Source organism: Lutjanus erythropterus, chromosome 16, assembly GCF_056507025.1.
Source record: "Lutjanus erythropterus isolate fLutEry1 chromosome 16, fLutEry1.hap2, whole genome shotgun sequence".
In the NCBI taxonomy this organism is placed as follows: domain Eukaryota; kingdom Metazoa; phylum Chordata; class Actinopteri; order Lutjaniformes; family Lutjanidae; genus Lutjanus; species Lutjanus erythropterus.
This window is the reverse complement of record NC_139332.1, coordinates 13,173,673-13,192,280: the sequence shown is the minus strand read 5'-3', so window position 1 is coordinate 13,192,280 and position 18,608 is coordinate 13,173,673. Positions and strand designations below refer to the sequence as shown.

The 18,608-nt window shown below is 39.5% G+C and overlaps 1 protein-coding gene across 1 annotated transcript in view; it reads right to left on the bottom strand.

Moving 5' to 3' along the window:
* Positions 1–18,608, bottom strand: part of csmd2 (CUB and Sushi multiple domains 2) — a 300,458-nt gene that overhangs the window by 203,067 nt on the left and 78,783 nt on the right. Inside the window, 1 exon segment of the mRNA XM_084738310.1 lies at positions 2,708–2,902. Within this exon segment, the coding sequence (XP_084594436.1) occupies positions 2,708–2,902 (195 nt within the window).

The following is an 18,608-nucleotide window of genomic DNA, read 5'->3' as shown; positions in this document are numbered from 1 at the left end:
CGATAAGAATATTTCACTTGCCAATATTGTGATTTTGTTATTATTTTGATTAACTGCGCAGCCCTTCTTTGAGGGTAATGGTATTGTTACTAATATAGTAACTCTTTTACATGATACCCAGCCCCATTAATATGTATCAAAAATGCATGTTTATATGAACCAAACATGCTCTAAGCAAAAGCTAGAAAATTATACTTGGTATTTTAAAAGGCACAACTAAATGTGACACAATGCCACTAAAAATCAGAGTGCTTTTGTAATAAGGAGAATAAAGCATGTGCACACACCAAGAATAAATAGATTAATGTGTGTGTGTGTGTGTGTGTGTGTGTGTGTGTGTGTGTGGGTGGGTGGGTGTGTATGCGTGTGATGCAGTAGTTATAAGCAGTGACATTTAGAACTTGTCAGTCATAATATATTTATACATACATATATATATATATATACATATATATACATATATATATATATATATATATATATATATATATACATATATATATATATATATATATATATATATATATATATATATATATATATATATACACATATATATATATATATATATATATATATATATATATATATATATATATATATATATATATATATATATATTAATATTAATACATATATATATATATAAACTGACTGTGTGACTGATGTTAAATCATGTGTAAGTACACTTGTGAGGTTATAGCTAAAAGAACAAACTGATGAGCATAAAGACAGGAAATGTAAAACATTATCTGTGCCATCAGTGGCTGGCTATCATCTATGGCCCGACAGCGCTGGCACATTTGCCCTCTCCTGAGTCCAGAATCGTGGCCGTGCCAAAATGTTCTCCCTTGCTCCCAAAGTACAGCATGAGCTCTGCTCTTACACATATGGGTAGGCTCTATAATTGGAGTGACATTAACAATACTAATGCATTATGAAGGAGCACTCAGGTGTACATGTTGACTTTTATGTGGCACTGCAAGACCTCAATTAATCACAGTGGAAATTGCCAGTTTCTAAAACTTGTTGGCGTGCAATTTCTGCTGAAAAGGTGGTGTAATCACATCCTTTACTGTTCGTGCACTTTTTTTTTTTTTTCAGGATGGAGCCTGGGTGGGCAGGGAGGAGGAGAATGAAAGAGCTTTGAGTCTGAACAGCAAATTATCAGTCAATTATGGAGGAAAGACAGAGAAGAGAGATGAACTGTTGACAGTTCGTCAAATGTAAGAAATTGCAAAGAACAGATGATGAAATGCACACATAATAATTTCACATTTAAATGTGGAGTTCAGACATGTGCATGTGTGCATGTGATCGGGTGGGAGGGGACTGTGCTGGCGCGTGGTGCCCAGCCATGTGTGCTCCTATGTGGGCTTCCTGACTCCCGGCCTGGTTGCAGATGGCACAGTGTCTCAGCTCTCTGCTCAGCAGGCACATTGACACAAACCATTGGCCACATGGACACAGCAAATGGACATACATGGACATGCAAACCCTTATATGTATGACATGATCATGCATTTCAAGTAAGACTTCACTTTTATACAAAGCAAAATGCTGCAAAATAATGAACAATAGCACCACATTTGTCTACAGTGAACTATTTTCAAGAACTATGTCACGTCGGGTCAGACAACACACACTGGCAGGTGTCGCTGCCGCAGGGGTGCTTGCTAACTGTGAGGGAAGGACAACTGGCACAAGCACCTGACTGGGAGCTAACACATGAGGTCCTGTCATGGTAAATAAGATATCAGTATAACCACACAAAACCACATCAGGTCATGTGGAGGCATGTGTAATCGTTTCACAGACGAGGTCTTTTTCTCTTCCATGTAGTGCTATTTATCCATCTCCGTAGTTCCAGTGTGAGTTGCAAAGTTTTGGAGATACTAGCCACAGAGATGCCTTCTCTCAAATATAATGGGACTAAATGGCACTTGACTTGTGATGCTCAAAGTACTAAAAAATACATGTGAAAAATTTAACACCTTTCTTTCCAGAAATCATGACCTGGTTATTCAAGATAATCCACAGACCTTGTTGTGAGCATTTTCATTTAGGAACTATGGTCTTTCTGCTGTAGAATTTACCAGAACTATTTTATGTCAGCAGTGAAATCTAAGGAGCCATTTGGTTTTCATAGAAAGAAAGTAGTTCTAGTGTAGTAGTAGTAGTGGATTGGCTTGAGTAACTGCATCATGATTTCAGATATGAGACGCTGCTGTTCAAATGTTTTCAAATGTATTTTAGATTTTGGCGTGGACCGTCCCTTGAAGTTTAAAGGGTTTAATAAGTTAATGGATATAATACTTTGATGATGATCATTTTTCTGTTGTGCGAGTATTTTTAAACATTGGACAGCACACCCATGTGCTTGGGCCAGCCTTTCTGTTGTCAGTTGTTATTACCCAGACTTGTCATTTTTGAATCCAGCTTTACAGCTGATACTAAAATAATCTCCCAGTGATTCCATCAAACGTTTTATTTTTGTTATTTATCTATTTTTTTTTTAAACATTAGTCATTTTTGTCAAACTAAATTTAATTATCTGTGGCATATCTCTAAGCTGGCTGTCAACCCTCAGGGTAATGCATTTCCCAACAAGAGCCAATTAAATTATATGTGATTAAAATTTGTGGAATTTATTTTTAGCCCAAAGACCTGTTTTGATAGACAGCCTCCCACTCTCCCTCCTACATACCTCTGCAGTAGGGAAGGGGAAAATCCCAGGCGGCAGTACCCGCTGAGGTGGCAAGACAGGACAGGGTTGTGTGACCCTCCAGCACATAGCCAGGACTGCAGCTGTAGCGGATTTTGTCCCCGATGTTGAACGTGGACCCCTGCTGGTGGCCATTGAGTAGCTGTCCAGGATTACCACAAGTGTAGCTGGGCAGAGCTGGAGAGACAGAGGGGAAGGAGAGTGGACGGTTAATGAGGCAGTTTGTGGTTAAGTCTGTGGCACTGCGTCATGTTAGTACTGACAAGAGCCAGAACATGGGGGAAAAGTACAAGAAGAGCCTGGTGACAGATAATGACACACACACAGAGCCATCTGCTCATGTCAATATATCTGGCCCAAGCAAAGACTTAGCTCAAAAACACACCAATAAAATCTTTTCCTGGCAATCCACAGACAATTTGAAGTATTAACTGATACAGTGCCACAAACCAGAAGAGGTTATGGAAAGATAACAAATATTTTTTAAAAATAATAAAACTGTAATATATTTCCTATAATACACCATAAAATGACCATAATATGTCATCAGAAACAAGGGAAACATGCCAAGCTGAAATACTCCGTTCTCTGACAATAATGTTACAACCACAGTATCCACTTCAGGCCTGAATGTTTTTGTATGCCTGTTTCACATTAATTAGAGTTAAAACTGATGATGAATTTTTGCCCCATGAGTAAGTGGCTGTTTATAAATCATAACAAATCATTAATAATCTATTAAAAGGAGTAGACGTTTCTAACAGTTAAACTGAGCAAAATGAGTCTGGCAGGCAAGAGGAAGGCAGTGACAAAACTCAAACTCGAGAATATGTATTTTCAGGGTCCTGGGCTTTTGTTCTTGGGATAACAGACTTAACTTTACTGTAAACTGGCCAACTGTGACATGTCTGTCGATGTAAATGACTTGTTGACTGCCTGAGCTTCCTCGAGTCTGGGGAGGAGGGGACAGAGAAAACAACTCGCTTCATATTAAATAGGATTTCAATCTATTTAATGCACTGTCTATGGCTCAAACTCACTAATTGGACTGCAATATATAAATACATACAATATTTTGCATGCACAATTGTTGCATATTGCTCCTTTAAACACTGTATATCCACTGAAGTAGACTTACATATTCATTTCTTTCTCCCCAAAGTGCTTCAGATTACCATTATCATCATCATTCAGTCACTTGTGGATGCCACGTTGACCAACACAGCTTGTCCAACCATGTAATCGCATGCAAATAAGTGAGCCCAGTATTGACAGAGCCTTGTCTAATTGTGTGTTATTATGCAAATCAAGTTCAAAGAAAGTTCAGCCAATCTCTTGCTCTTGAACCTCTTGCTTCAGTCTTGCAGTAAAAGACATGTGATTGTAGCTTCTGTTCCCCTTGATGACATATAGTACAATACCTAAGCCTTTGAAATGACTGCAATATTCTTAGGCATATAGTGCATAGATGGTTTTGATCTTGCTGCATCTGAAACAATAAATCCTAACAATATGAATAAATCCGAACCGAACCAAACATGCATTGCACACATACACGTGCGCTGTGTCATCAAGCTTATAGACCCGGTCACACACTCCCACACAGTGAGGGAGTTGGCCAGTGCATGTGCTGGACTTTGGATGAAACTCAGTCTCACCACAGGGGCTGGGCTGAACTCCGGAGAAGACAGAACGGCTTGTATACAGCAGCACAGCTTACTGGCACCTCAACATTCACAATCAATGCATACACTATACTATCAGATGTCTCTACCTTCATAATGCATTACAAAAGACTGTAACATTTCAAAAGCAATCCGCTTATGTTGACTGCACAACAAACTGTTTATTTCAATGAGAAACATAGCCCCATATTCAGTTATTTTGAATTTATTTCTAGATAAAGAAAGGATTAGGTTAAACAAGGATAAGCAAGACATGTTAAGATGGTTGGAACTGTCTTTCTAGTTCAATAGCCTTTTCTTTTCATGTATCACACAAAAATACTTTAATAAAAAAAAAAAAAAACATTGTGTTTTGTTCATTTTTTTTCATCTTTTCTTTTCCTGGGCCAGTAAGCTACAACTTCCTTACAGCAAGGTCTAACAAGGACGGATCAATCATTTTACCCAACTGTGCATTCTACACAGCTTAAGCAGAGGAATTAACCGGCTCCTAAATAAATAGACTGCAAAGAGTTTGTGTCCATTCGACTAATCAGACAACTGTAAGTGCTTGGTTTTGAATCAAGCATGCGTGTGTATGTACGTGTGTTCTCTCACAAAGGTTACCATAGCTGTGAAGCTGAGACAGTTTAAGCCTTCAGTGACGCCATCTCCGACTATTTGTGTTCATATGTGGCAGTCATGTCTATAGATGGGGTGGTGAGGGCTTTTGCCTAAACCATTGATTTACCTGAAGTACCTGGCTAATATTAGGCTACTCTCTCTCTCTCTGGCTTAATCCTATACTCTCATGGCAGACCGACTTGTCACTTTCAGGCTCCACTGTGCCATAGCCTTTATTTTGACCAGCCAAGGCCAACTTATTACAGCCTCCCCTCCATCACTACCAGATTAGCATATACATAAGAACTCTGTGTGATTAGCATATTAGCCGCTGGGACTGGGGCTTCAGCGCTGCAGCATGGCCACAGGGGGCCCTTGTGGCATGCAGGTAACTGCTTTCACCCCTGTGGCCATGACCATGTAAGGCTGGATGAACACAGCTGTTGTGTCACATAAGTTTGCGTCTGAGCAACATTTTAGAGATTGAGGGGGAGCAGGGTCAGCTGGAAAAAAAAAAATCACAGGATAGGGCTGGGGTGAGGCATGGAAAACATGAACACTGGTTGCATTCTATTTTGGTGTGCCAGTGCCTGGGTCCTAATATTGTTCATGTTGGCTTACTAGCATAGATTGCTGGCATGGCTAAATGGAGCGGAGCCATGATTAATGTTATTAGTTATACCTGGACTTTTCCTGCAATGACAAGTCAAAATGTCCACTGTGAGAACAGCCTATTTTGGAGGTTTAAAAAGAGACATGGATGACATATGCTGTATGCAAGGTGTATGCAAAGCTGTGACAATGACAGGGGAAAAGTGTGTGTGTATGTGTGTGTGTGTGTGTGTGTGTGTGTGTGTGTGTGTGTGTGTGTGTGTGTGTGTGTGTGTGTGTATTACAGAGAAAGAGTGCGGGAGAGATGAACAGGATGACTGATTTCATTACATTAGAACTGATTGAGGGCACAGCACTGTCACTGAGTATGGGCATGTATGTGCTATAAATGTGTGTGTGTGTGTGTGTGTGTGTGTGTAAGTGATTTTCTCATCACACTCTCCATTTCAGGTTATTAGTTTGGGTAGTAAATTAAGTCTAAAAGTGCCATTACTGGTGCAATCCCCAGAACAGGCCTATGCCTGGAGCAGTGAAGTGGCAAATACTTTTTTTAAACCTGCCTGAGAATCTATATTCTCGGTTTTCCCCACAATGTGAATTTATCTGTCACCAATAAACATCTGGAATAAAAAACATTGACAGTATTTGATATAATGCATTGAGCTCAGTGCACTCATTCTGCAAAATACAGAAAAATTAAAAGAAAGTTGTTGTTTTTTTCCCTGCTTCATTCAGACACAATTACTCTCTCCAAAACTGATGTGATAGTGGTAGAATTTGTGGGAGACAAAAATTCAATTTATGCAATGGTAATGTCTCTCTTCACACATAATAAAGAGAGAGAACCTTGCTGAGTATCCATATAGCCAAAATCAGAACACCATGGCAGTGGTGTATAAAAAACAACCAGCCTTTTCTTGCACTTTGTGCTTTAAACTCATTTATCACAATCTCTTCCATTTATTCCTGCAGGCTAAATCCTGAACATGGAGAGAGTATGAAAAAGGGTGATAAAGGGAAAGAAAACACACACACCAAGGAGAGCTTGAGAGCAATAATGAGAAAACAATTTTAAATATTTGTGAGACGACTTCACATTAGTCTCCATTAATTTCCTTTCCTGTGCCCACTTTCATACATCAGAATTATTTCACAAATTATTCTAGAAGCATTAAAGCCTTCATGGGAAATCTTAGCAGCACTTAGTAGTTCCTGTTTTAAAACTGAAAGGTGCGTTCCTTCCAGGGGGTCCGGCTTCTGTCATCACGTGGACTGTTACATCCCAACCCCCCCATGCCCAAACCCACTACAGCAGCCCTTGGGTGTTTGTCATGGCAGGTCCATAAGTCACAAGGATGGGAGACTGTCACATGACCCATCCCTGGGGCCCGGATGCTTTAAGCACTTCCACTGCTGAAACGGCAAAGGATGCTCCTCGTCCATCAATGCATACCTCTTCACTGGCTAACAGTAGAAGCACATGAACACACTCAAGTGCGCACAAGCACATACACGCTGAGAGCAAGTGTCCCCGCCATCCATCACGCCATCCATCCCTTACATCACCTGCTTTCATTCTTGTATTCTTTCCCTTTTCTCTTCATACCCTCTCATTCCTGGTGACTAGGACAAAGGACAGTGGAGAAGGAGATGGTATGAAGCGTGTCTCCTGTGGGATGACCTTTGTCCCTTATAAGACTGATGCTCTCTCTTCCTGGGAGTCTTCAAGCCTATTCCTCAATTTGTCATCCTCTCTTGCTCAGGAAAGGGGCACAGGTATATATCTATGCATACTGTAAAACCCATTTGTCACAAAATGGTTCTTAAAAAAAAAGCTTATGCTGTAAAATAAAGAGATCATGAATTTCTTAGCACTTTGTAGTAAGCTTTGTCTAAGAAAGTGTTTCCATTTTTAATAGATGGATATGGTTGCTGCAAATGGTAGACGGTGAGATAGGAGAAGGATAGATTGGCTTAATGTGCCTTTTAAGTTAGAAAGACAAGTTGAAGGAGGAACCTGCAGTCCCAGAGTTGAGTCAGAAGGAATATGCTGAGGTTAGGAAAAGGGCAAGAAAGAGAAGTATCTAAGACTAAGAGAGAAAGAGTGTGAGATACAGAGAAAAACATGTGAAGAGTACAGTTGGGGAAACAAAGCTTTCTCTATACAATTGATCTAACATCACTGTCTGCCAGCTGCAGAAGATGCATGATTGACAGCGTAACACAGGAGGGAAAGTATTTACACATAACTATTCTTGAAATGTATTGTAGAGGTGCAGTAACAATGCATGTCCAGCCTTTTGTCTGACATGACTACATTCTGACCTAAAATTTATATAACAGTATTGTTTTAGTTTTTCACGATGATGGTATTCTATCACAGTATTGCAAAAATAAAAGATATTCCACTTTGAACACGATTCCCTCTTTTCACTCTATTGGCATTCTAGGCAACATATCTTATGAAAGAAAAATAATTAATAAACAAATGTGTTGTTTCCAAATAGGAATGAAAATGAGGTATATGCTTATTTATGTTTTGGGAGGAGTAGCCTGCTCCATTCTCAGTTAGACAAATGCTTTGATTAGGCATCTTAATAGCATTTATGTGGCAGAAAACGTAAACAATAGAACTATAAACGCAATAATATGTACTGTGGGTCATGTCTATTAGGGATGTTCCTGGTGGCTAATTTCCCTGTTGATTAAACGCAAATTCTAATATAGACTAGTCAACTAACCTAACAGTAAGAAAACATTTTGAAAGTAGTTAAATTTGAGTTAATCACATTCTACAATAGCTAAATCATATTTTGAAATGTGTGGCACTTTGTGCTGTACAATACCAACATTGCACATTATCGTACAAAATATGACAACAACTCACTAAATGCATCACTGTTTCAACCTGAAAAGGATCACAGCGTCTGCAGCCTGCCACACAGTGTGGCTAACGTTAGCAGTGCTAGCCGCAGCAGCTTGCTCTCCTTGGAAGTTTATGTCCCTTCCCATTCCGAATTTGGTTACACATTGCTCCAGTCAAGTGGTTATGTACCAGTTTATTCTGACACACTATCCAATCATTCTTATTTTCATTTTCTATATCAAAACACGGCCAAACCGCGCTGGTTTTAAATGAGCTGCCATCTGTCCCACTTTGCTAACAACATCCAGGCTGTCAGGGCTGTCTGTCTGCATGTTGGTGAGTTGAGTTGGCGTTAGCAAGGAAAATAGTACTTACTGGATGTTAACTTCAGTTCTAGGACTACGTGCATGTTGTTGCACCCGCAATAAAGTAAAATTTTAATATCCTACATTTATTGTAGTAATGACAGTACTTTAAAATCCATCCTGTGACAGAACATGGTACTGGTGACGGTAACAAAACCAGTATTTTAACCACCCCCGTTATATTCACTAACATTACTATGTTCTAGTGTTGAGCAATGTCTACCAAAGTGGCATAGGATGATGTCCACAGGAAAACATCAGGAAAGACAATGATGTCATGGATGGGTTTAAAGAAGTCTTCATCTCCACACCACAAGTCAGCAACTTAGTTTTTTTAATGAGAAAATATTTTCATTAATTTGCTGCATTGCGTTCTATATACCTCTAATAAAAAACAAACTCACAAAATGGCATACCCATTTTCCTTATTAAACAGAAAAATACAACTCAACGCTTTCTCAATTCAAGTTTCTCTGTTTTACCAAACTAAGATGAGCTTTGATTGCCTTGTTGACTCCGTAAAGCACACTTCATTCAAACTCAACAAAACTGTCTTGGTTTGACTCTCCACTGTTAGAACAATTACCAATTCTGGTTTGGTCAAAACAAATCCATAAACCCAAGTTTAATGTGAAAATATTGTGGTTTTACAGGCCATTTTCCTCTCACTCCTCCTCTGGCCAGTGGGAATGTATTGTGCCACTGAATTAGAGTGTGGCACAGAGCAAAGGCTGTCACTCATGCAGACCATTAAATTAGCAAAATAAAATGACATAAATCACCAATAAAACAGCGGCAATGGCCAAAGCCAATACGTTCATCCAAACCCTCAACCGTAGCACAAGGTTACTGAAGCCTATGTCAACCAATGCAAATAGGTTGGAAAATCACCTGCAAATACCAGTGCGGATGGTCTTGAAGATCTGTTTTGGGAAATAAATTATATTTGCCTGCAGTCTGAACAAAGCCAAAGATCCAGATAGCCAGATGGTAAGAAGTAAACAATTGCAGGGATGTTGGGAGAAACGGCACCGTCATCAGCAGGAAGGAGCTACATTCTGCAGCACCTGGCTCTGAATTAGTTTCCTGCAAAAGAAAGCAGGACACCAAAATACACAACGACCCTACAGTGACTCACATTTCGGTATGAGTTGCTGGAGTTAAGAAATCCAATTCAGTTCAGACTGAATGTTTGCTTTCAACTCTCTGTAGGAATTATGTACCCACCTTTGTATTCATCTCAGTACATCTCACCTCACTTTATCCATCTTTCTTTCTGATTCCCACCCACTTTTCATTCCTCTTCCTGTGCCTCTTCCCTTTCTCTCAGTCTTTCTGCTATGCATTTGGAAGTGACATTGCGAGATCGATCCCAACACGTAGGTGCATTAGCTCAATAAGCAGTTTCTGCTTTGTCAAGCAGCAATTCAATCAATGCCTCCTGTTCCCTACACATGCGCCGGACAAAAGCTGGCAACTCCCATCACTTCTGGTTAGAGAGGCTGAGGAATGCAGAATTTAACTCTCCGTTCTGTCCAACAAATAGATAGCATCCTACAGTAAGTATGAGTGTGTGCACATGTGAGCATGTTAAGATGTATTATGTGTATTATACAGTACGTAAAGAGTATCTGCCTTGATTCAATACACGTAAAACCTAATTTTGTTTATCCCCAAGGTCTAACAATTGTGACGAAAGCACTTTCAAGGTAGTTTAAAACCTACACTGCTCACACCCATGTTTCCCAGCAAGAGGTCTTCTTCTTCCCTGCCTTTGTTTGTGCATCACTAAGTACACTGGCATTTTATTTACCTCCACCCATAGATCAATGGATACATCCCATCACTACATGTTAATGAGCTTTTTTAAAAATACTTTATAAATTAAAATTTTTTTCACTCTCACGACAGTCAGGTTCAGTTGCTATAATGATATTCTTGACTAAATAAAGAAAATGTTTTTTGGTTTAGGCTCAAATGGTCACAATAGCTGGTGAGCTCTCCTCACAGGATTTTTGGTTAACCTCCCGATGAACCTTCTTGAGATGATGAAATTAGTTTGTTGTATTGCCCCCTTTCAATGTTACAGTTGTGCTTCATAACCAAACCACATCCACACCACTGAAGTCGCTCCTTTGATGTGTGTGTGTGTGTGTGTGTGTGTGTGTGTGTGTGTGTGTGTGTGTGTGTGTGTGTGTGTGTGTGTTGGTTGTATTTAAATAGAAATACAAGTCAATCAAATACTTTTAGTGATTAAGAGTAGGCTAAATAAAACAATGGAATATGACTATACTGACACTGTAGAACATGATGATGTTTCCCCAAATGTAGCATCCTCTCTGGATAAAGTCTGTAGCATGACACTGCTTCTGCCTCAATGTGTGGCTGAAAGAGAAAACATATGTATGTGTGCATGGGGAATTGTGGTCTTCCTGTGCCTCATTGTTGTCACAGTGTATCTGTCCACATTTAACCACAAAGTGGCATATCAGTTCACTACTTTAAGGAGGTCTGGTAGTAAAACAAAACTCCTTTTAGATAGTAGAGAGAGGATAAGAGCTGTCTGGCATGGCATTTGAGACTATAAACGTCAGAGCTCATACATAGAATACTATCGACTCAAGACTGTCATGCGCTAAATTTGCTTTATTATATCTTTATCACAAGTTTTAAGTTAATTACTTTGTTGTGTTCTCTGCGGCACTACTTTCCTGTAACATCTGTTCAGATTTTGAGGCAGTGGAAACAAACACTTAGCCCAGCTACCTTTTGATTTAGATAGGCAGGGGAAAACCCTTAGCAAAGTTGCAGCGTGTTATCACATTTGACTGTGTTTATGTGTGTGTAAAGGTGTTTATGTAAGTGTGTGAGTGAGTAATGGTTAACGTCGTGCTCCAAGATGCTGCCTGAATGGTTTGGGGTTAGAGATCCAGCTTTGAAAATCGCTGTCTGATTTTAAGCTTAGCTATGAATAAAGCTTGTCTAACTTGACAACAAGAGAAATTCTGGAGCGAGAATGAGGGTTTGAACCTCCGTACACACAATCAAACACACACACACACACACACACAAAAGTGCATACAGATAAAGACTGGAATGGACTCTACACATCCTCATTTCCCACGCACACAACAGCAGGTGCAGTAAAAGGGCCAGTTGCTGCGTGGGAGGCGCTGAGGTGTGAAAGAGCTCATACAGAATTGATGGCTGCCGACAATGTCTGCAAAACGGAATAATGTGCCATTCAGTAGCCATTCACTATATATGAGACTAAACTAAGAGGGATTGGGGAGCATAAGGGACCTCAAGGAAAGCCAGAAGAAAGATGAGAGACAGGGCTGGGGGGAGCTGGGAAGAGAGATCAACACATCTGTGTACAGCCTTGACTCTGTCTGGCTTGCACCATCTAAATCCCCCTGGCTTTTCAGGCTTATCTCTCCACTGACATTACTCTTTCAAACAAAAATCACAGAAATCCGGTGGTCACACCTGCAAACTCAAGTATACAGGTGCACGCAGTCACATTTATCTAAAATCAACAAGATTATGAGTATGCGTGAACAGCACTGGCTTACTTAATAGCTGTCAACTTCTCAGAGGGTCAGCTCATGGCTGGTGATGCTCAACTATTATAGTGCATCATCCATGATAATGATGATGTACTGATAAAGCAGATAATAAATAAAATAAAAAGGTCTGTTAAACACATTACAGACAAAGGAATTTCATATAAACAGCGTAGCAAGGAAATACAAGTTAACATTTTGCTTATTATTTGGACATAAACATTTTCACCTGAGTGATGCTAAAGGAATGGTCAGGGTCACCAACAGCATTAGCATTCATTCTCTGGGGAAATTGAACATCCATACCCAATTTAATGTCAATCTGACCTGTGCAGACAGTCAGACCAACATTACTGTCATTGCATCCAGCTGCTGGGGCAAAAACTAGAGGCCGTCTACCTACTTTTTTAATTCCTGCATTTTGTCTTGCTTTGCACTCCCCTCCAACAATCCTCTCTCCCCCGCTCTGCAGGTTGCCTTGGAAACAGTAAAGGCCCACCAGAGAGGACTTTGTGGAAGGGGAAGTGTCGATGTGTAAACATGCAGGTTTGTGGGGAATATGAGAAAGCAAATGCATCTCTTTTCTTGGAGTGCTGTAAACCTGGAAATTCTTCAACATGTGTAACCCTCTTGACCACACACACTGTACTATCCAGGTTGTCTTGCAACCTGTGCTAGAATGTTAATACTAAAGACAGCATGCATATGTGAACAATAAGTGTCTTCTAGACAGTTGTATAGAAGCATCCCTCACCTTGTCAGGTCAACGGGTCAAATACCATTTCAGACTGACATCCCATTAACAATGTCTCCTTCAATTCACCTTAGTTTTCCATCAGTTTAGTTATCTGCTCTCTGCAGAGAATAGAGCAGCGATGGCTTGATGAAGCAAACGTGTATTGAAAAGATTAATCAATACCTTTATTTAATCTTGCCTTTTCCTCTAAATGTCTCTCTCTCTCTCTATCCCTCTCTTTCTTTTGCTGTCTCTGTCTCTCTCTCACTCTCTCCCTTATCGTCTGCTATTGTGAAAGGCAAGGGAATCCTACACTTGAAACATGGGAGAAAAAAAAATACCTCTTTGATCCACAATCACTGACACTGACATCAAAAGCATATCCACCTGTGAGGTACTGATGTTTTATGAGGTTGATATTGACAAATGATAATTTACAGTTTCCTTTACATGGTGTGTACTGTGATGTACAAGTAGTACAGACACAAAATGGAATAGCATTTCAGACATAATTATCACAGTGAAGGAAAAAACAATGTTGGTTTCATATTATTGCTAACTTGACAGATAAATCAGTTAGAAATAGTACTCAGTCACTAAAATGCCAGAGTGCGCCAAACACTGGCAATTAAAACAAAATTTTACAAGCAGGTTTGTGAAGCCAAAAATGCAGCTAAAAGTGCAGATTGAATGAATTGTCTTCCAGATTGGAGTGGATAATGCAGTCATTACTTTACTTTTGATTTGTGTGCTGTTTTGCAGAAAAATGGGATCAACTCCCAATGCCTTTATAAGTCCGCCATCCATGGGACCAATCACCACAAATAAAATCTTAAACTGAGGGAAATACAGGTCAGTGCTCTGTCTGAGGAACACAACAAAGCTAGTGAGGCCCAATATCAATTTTAATGGCCAGGACTGTATGACCAGTTACAGACTATAGCACTGTGTAAATACAAACAACTTCAACACATGTGCATATGCCAGCAAAGACAGTTTATCATCTTTAGTGGTTAATAACATTTTTGTTATGGAATTACTATATGAGTGACAGTAAAATTCAATATGACAAATCATTAGAATTTATGTTATAAAATGACAGGGCAGATAAAAATAGTAGGCAATCTGATGCAAAGGTTTTATTATGCATTGCTTGCATTTCATTGCAATCATTGTTTTTTGTCTGCTGCAGTATAAATATCTGTTTTGTAAATCACTTGTGTTCTCATTTGAGGAAAAAAACAGAAACCAAATGATATAAATTTATTTGTGAAATTCTTCTATTCATAATAGTACCTTCAACATATTACTGTTCCATTGTCCCCCAACACAGTTGAAGACATTATTTCAACACAGCAAATTAAATCTTGCATAAATAGACTAACACCAGCATTCTAACATAGGCAGAGCAGACGGTCACACTGAGCCAGACAGAAGCCTGCTACCCAACACAAGAGACACCGACTCTGAACAATAACTACATTAGATTTTCCGCTAAGTTGTCTAATTTGCAAAAATAACCACAGGCCTTGTCGTGCAATATAGCTTGTTGAATGAGTGACCAAACAAACACTGGGGTAACGTGATCTGCCCTGATCTGCCATACGTACACATCAACGTAAGAGCCTACAAATTTCAAAAAGTAACTCAGTAACTAAGAGTTACTTGGATTAGTAACTATAACTAAATATATTACTGAGTAACATATTACTACCTAATATTGGTCCTCATTCTACAGTACAATACCACTACCAACATGCTGTCTGCACATCATATAGGCTACAGCGCCAACATAACATAACACCACCATATCCCTCCAGCTGCCAGCTATAGTCAATCGAACACAGACATCAAATTACCCCACCAGTCAGCTTCAAGAAGCATTTCCCTGAAGACCGTTTTTCATTCTCTTAATGATAAAAAATAACTATTAACAATACATTATTGCATACATCAAATTATTTGTGACTACAAAAAGGCTTGACTAAAGGTGATTTCAACTCACAGAATGACAGAAGAGGAATACAACGGCTCACAGTCTGATAAAGACATTCATGGTCAAAATGTCACTGGAAGTATTTCAGTTCCATGGAGTGAGTATCTTGTGGGCAACTGAAACCTCTTCACTCTATGCAGTTCTGTTTTTGGCTCAACACTAACTCACAGCACTGCCTTTAGTCTGTACGCTCTGCTTCACCAGTTAAATCATTCTGTCATCCTTATTTCTTATGCTCGCAATTTTTTCAGACCAAGTGCCTGATCTGCCTGTATGACAGCTGGCAATGCATTACAGTTTATTTTTAATAGAGTGGGAGCTCCGGTTGACTTTGCAACCACATGAGGAAATAACATAAACGAATCACAAGCTGTGAAAGACCACTAACAATTAATTTGTTGATTTTAGCATCATTTCTGAGAGCATTTCTAATATAAATGGACTGTTTTACCTGCAATTTAGTTTAAATCATCTGTTGCAAAGCAGCAGCCTTTCGCATCAACCCTGCAAGTATAATGAAGTGAACTGCATTTTTATAATACTTAAATAAGTTACATTTGGCCAATTATTATATAATTATAACTGTAGTTATATGGCATGAGTCATGCAATCATGAAATTCATTTAATTGCTGGTGCTCTGTTAAGCTCATTATAGATTTCTTCACTTCTGACTCACTAGTATCATCACAATGTCATAATCTATTGAACCTCCCAATCCTCCTCAACATTTGCATATGTCACCTTATTTTATATTATACTTCACTTTGGGCATTTTCTATAAGATGCATATTATGTAATCACCCTATCTACATATTCTGTAGTGTTTCTTTTCTTCCTCTAGTCCCTCCAGCCCCCAAAGAATTAGGGTGACTTGATGTGAAAGGTGGTTTCCTTGTATTACTGCTTCCCCATTTCCTTTAAATCCCACCCTGTATTCCTCAAGCTAGTCTTTTCTTTTGATTCCAGACCTACTGCAGGGGTATAGTTCCCTGGGGGGGTGTCGGTGTACAGTCAATGTTTGCTTCATTCTTTATATTTTATTTCAACTTAAGGAAGACAGTGACCGACACCAATATGTTTGGTCTAGAAGGAAAGATCGTGATCAAATACATTATTCAGTGCAAGCAATATCCAATGAAACATGAACACTGCTGAAAATCCATACACATACCATTCTGAGAATGTGTAAAGGAAGCTCCGTGCTCGGTGCTGCAGCTAAATAAAGTGGCGTTTGGAGGTGATCCAAGTAAAGCCCATAAATAAACCATGTGATCACCTCATTGTCACTCAAAACACATTGTTCAGGAGCCACACACCCACGCATACAGAGTATAAATTCAACGAAGCAGAATTCCACTCTTGACTCACACAAAAGATGCCAATTACACTCTCCACCTACTCTTGCAAAGATGGCTCGCCCCAAAAATCTTCCCTTTGACACAACACCTCAGCTTGTTCCTAGCCTTTGCCTCATTACACTGAATAGCAACTGTGAATTAAGGCCTCAAATAGAGCACGTAGCAATGCCAAATGATGGGTAAGAGACAACACAAAAACAAACAGGTGTGCCTTTACTTTACGCATCAGTGACAGCGCGTCTGCACCGTGAGCTTGAACAAGAGCTTGTCAGGCACATGCAGAGGCAGACAGTGAGACATATTCATCAGTGACAAAATCAACACAAGGATATACACAAATCAGCTAAAAGCCCAGTTTCTTTGTGACTTGCAAAGATATTTGTCAACTTCCGAAATGTCTTCAGAGGAAGGTTGATTTCTCTGTGACTGTGGTTGTCTCTCTTACTCCAGTAAATCAACATTAAATGACCTGGGCTGTTTTTCTGCTGTCGGTATCAAAACAGTGGAAATGCAACTGAGTTGAGCAAACATTGATTCTCTATAAAGGAAAGAAGAGGCAGTACACACACAGCTGACCCGTGTGATTGTGTCGAGGAATCATATTATGCAATGCTTGTGTGTGTCTGTATGTTTGGCTACATATTTTGTCCTGGTTTATGTGTCTGTGCATGCCATTTGTAAAGATTCAGTGCTGTGATTCATCACAGTGTACTGAATTATTCATAGTCCAATACAGAACAATCAGCACTCCTATATCTAGGCAGTAATAATGACTTCAAAAATGTGTCCATTAACAGTCATGGTAATTCAATTACATTTGCCCACTGACCGATTTAACAATTTCATCAGAAAGTCAATACGAAAACTCTTAGTAGCTTCGAATACAGTCACAACTCCTCAAAAATGTACTAGACTTTAAATTTGACCTTTAACATTTAGGTGGCTAACAAGTGAACACTCAACAGTCGATACAGTCTGAAAGGGATGAGTGGAGGGAATTGGCAAAGGCTGATCGATACGCCCAGCCTGATGAATTGCAGCGCAATCAAGCAGCCTAGTAAACGGAGAAATGATTAAACACAGCAGCCAAGAAGGAGCCGCTTGGTTGATAACAATTAAAGCAATGAGAAAGAATATACTGGTTACTGTTCATAACCGTGGCTGGGTATTTCATCATGGATGGTCACATGCATGCAAAGCAATCTTAATGATGTATTAGATTACACAGCTGCTTAATGATAAATGTGGGTTTATTGAAGTTGCCCATACAGGAGTCTTCAGTAAATACTCTTAATGCTGTTAAAAAGTTTAATTCCAATCAAACTAATTGGGAAGAAGCAATTGAGGGGAACCAGAAGACTGCGCCACATACCCAACACAAAAGACGGGATGATTATATACTGTCTTTCTGAATAACTTTTTAACTCTAACAGCTGAACATTTTCTGGATCAATAAACTGTCACACCAATTTACCTGCGAGAGAAGAGAGTAAATAAGCCAGTAAATACCATACTGTCACAAACAATAGATGAGAAGTCTGATATGGTACTGCTTGGAATTTTTTTTTTTATTGTGCATCTCGTTAGTCACAGCACATCCGCAGACCTCCTCTACCTCCCACCTGCTGAGTGTCTGTCACACCGAGCTAACACAGAACCCCTGTCATGCAATCGATACACATACCTCCTTTAATAGTTTTATACCCACTCTCCCCTTCTGTCTGTCTCTCGGTCTCTGATGACTGATGGAACATGACATGAAAATATGACAATCCCAGCACATCTCACCTTCTTCACACCCTCAAGTGTTCCCCTCACTGCCAGTCTGGCCTTCAATTACCCAGGCATAAGTGGACACTAATTCGCTCCAAGTTCCAAGCTTCTTCAACCATATTGCTGACACCTAGCACATACTCTTGCATCGACACTTGGCAGTGAAGAAGACAAATGCCAATTAGATGAACAAGTAAAGAGCACGTAAGTCACAGAGGTTTCCATCAGGCACTACAAAGCATTATACTGCTGCTCGCATGTTGTAAAAAAAATAAATAAAATGTTTACAAAGGGAGATTCATAACCTCAGTCTCAAATGCTG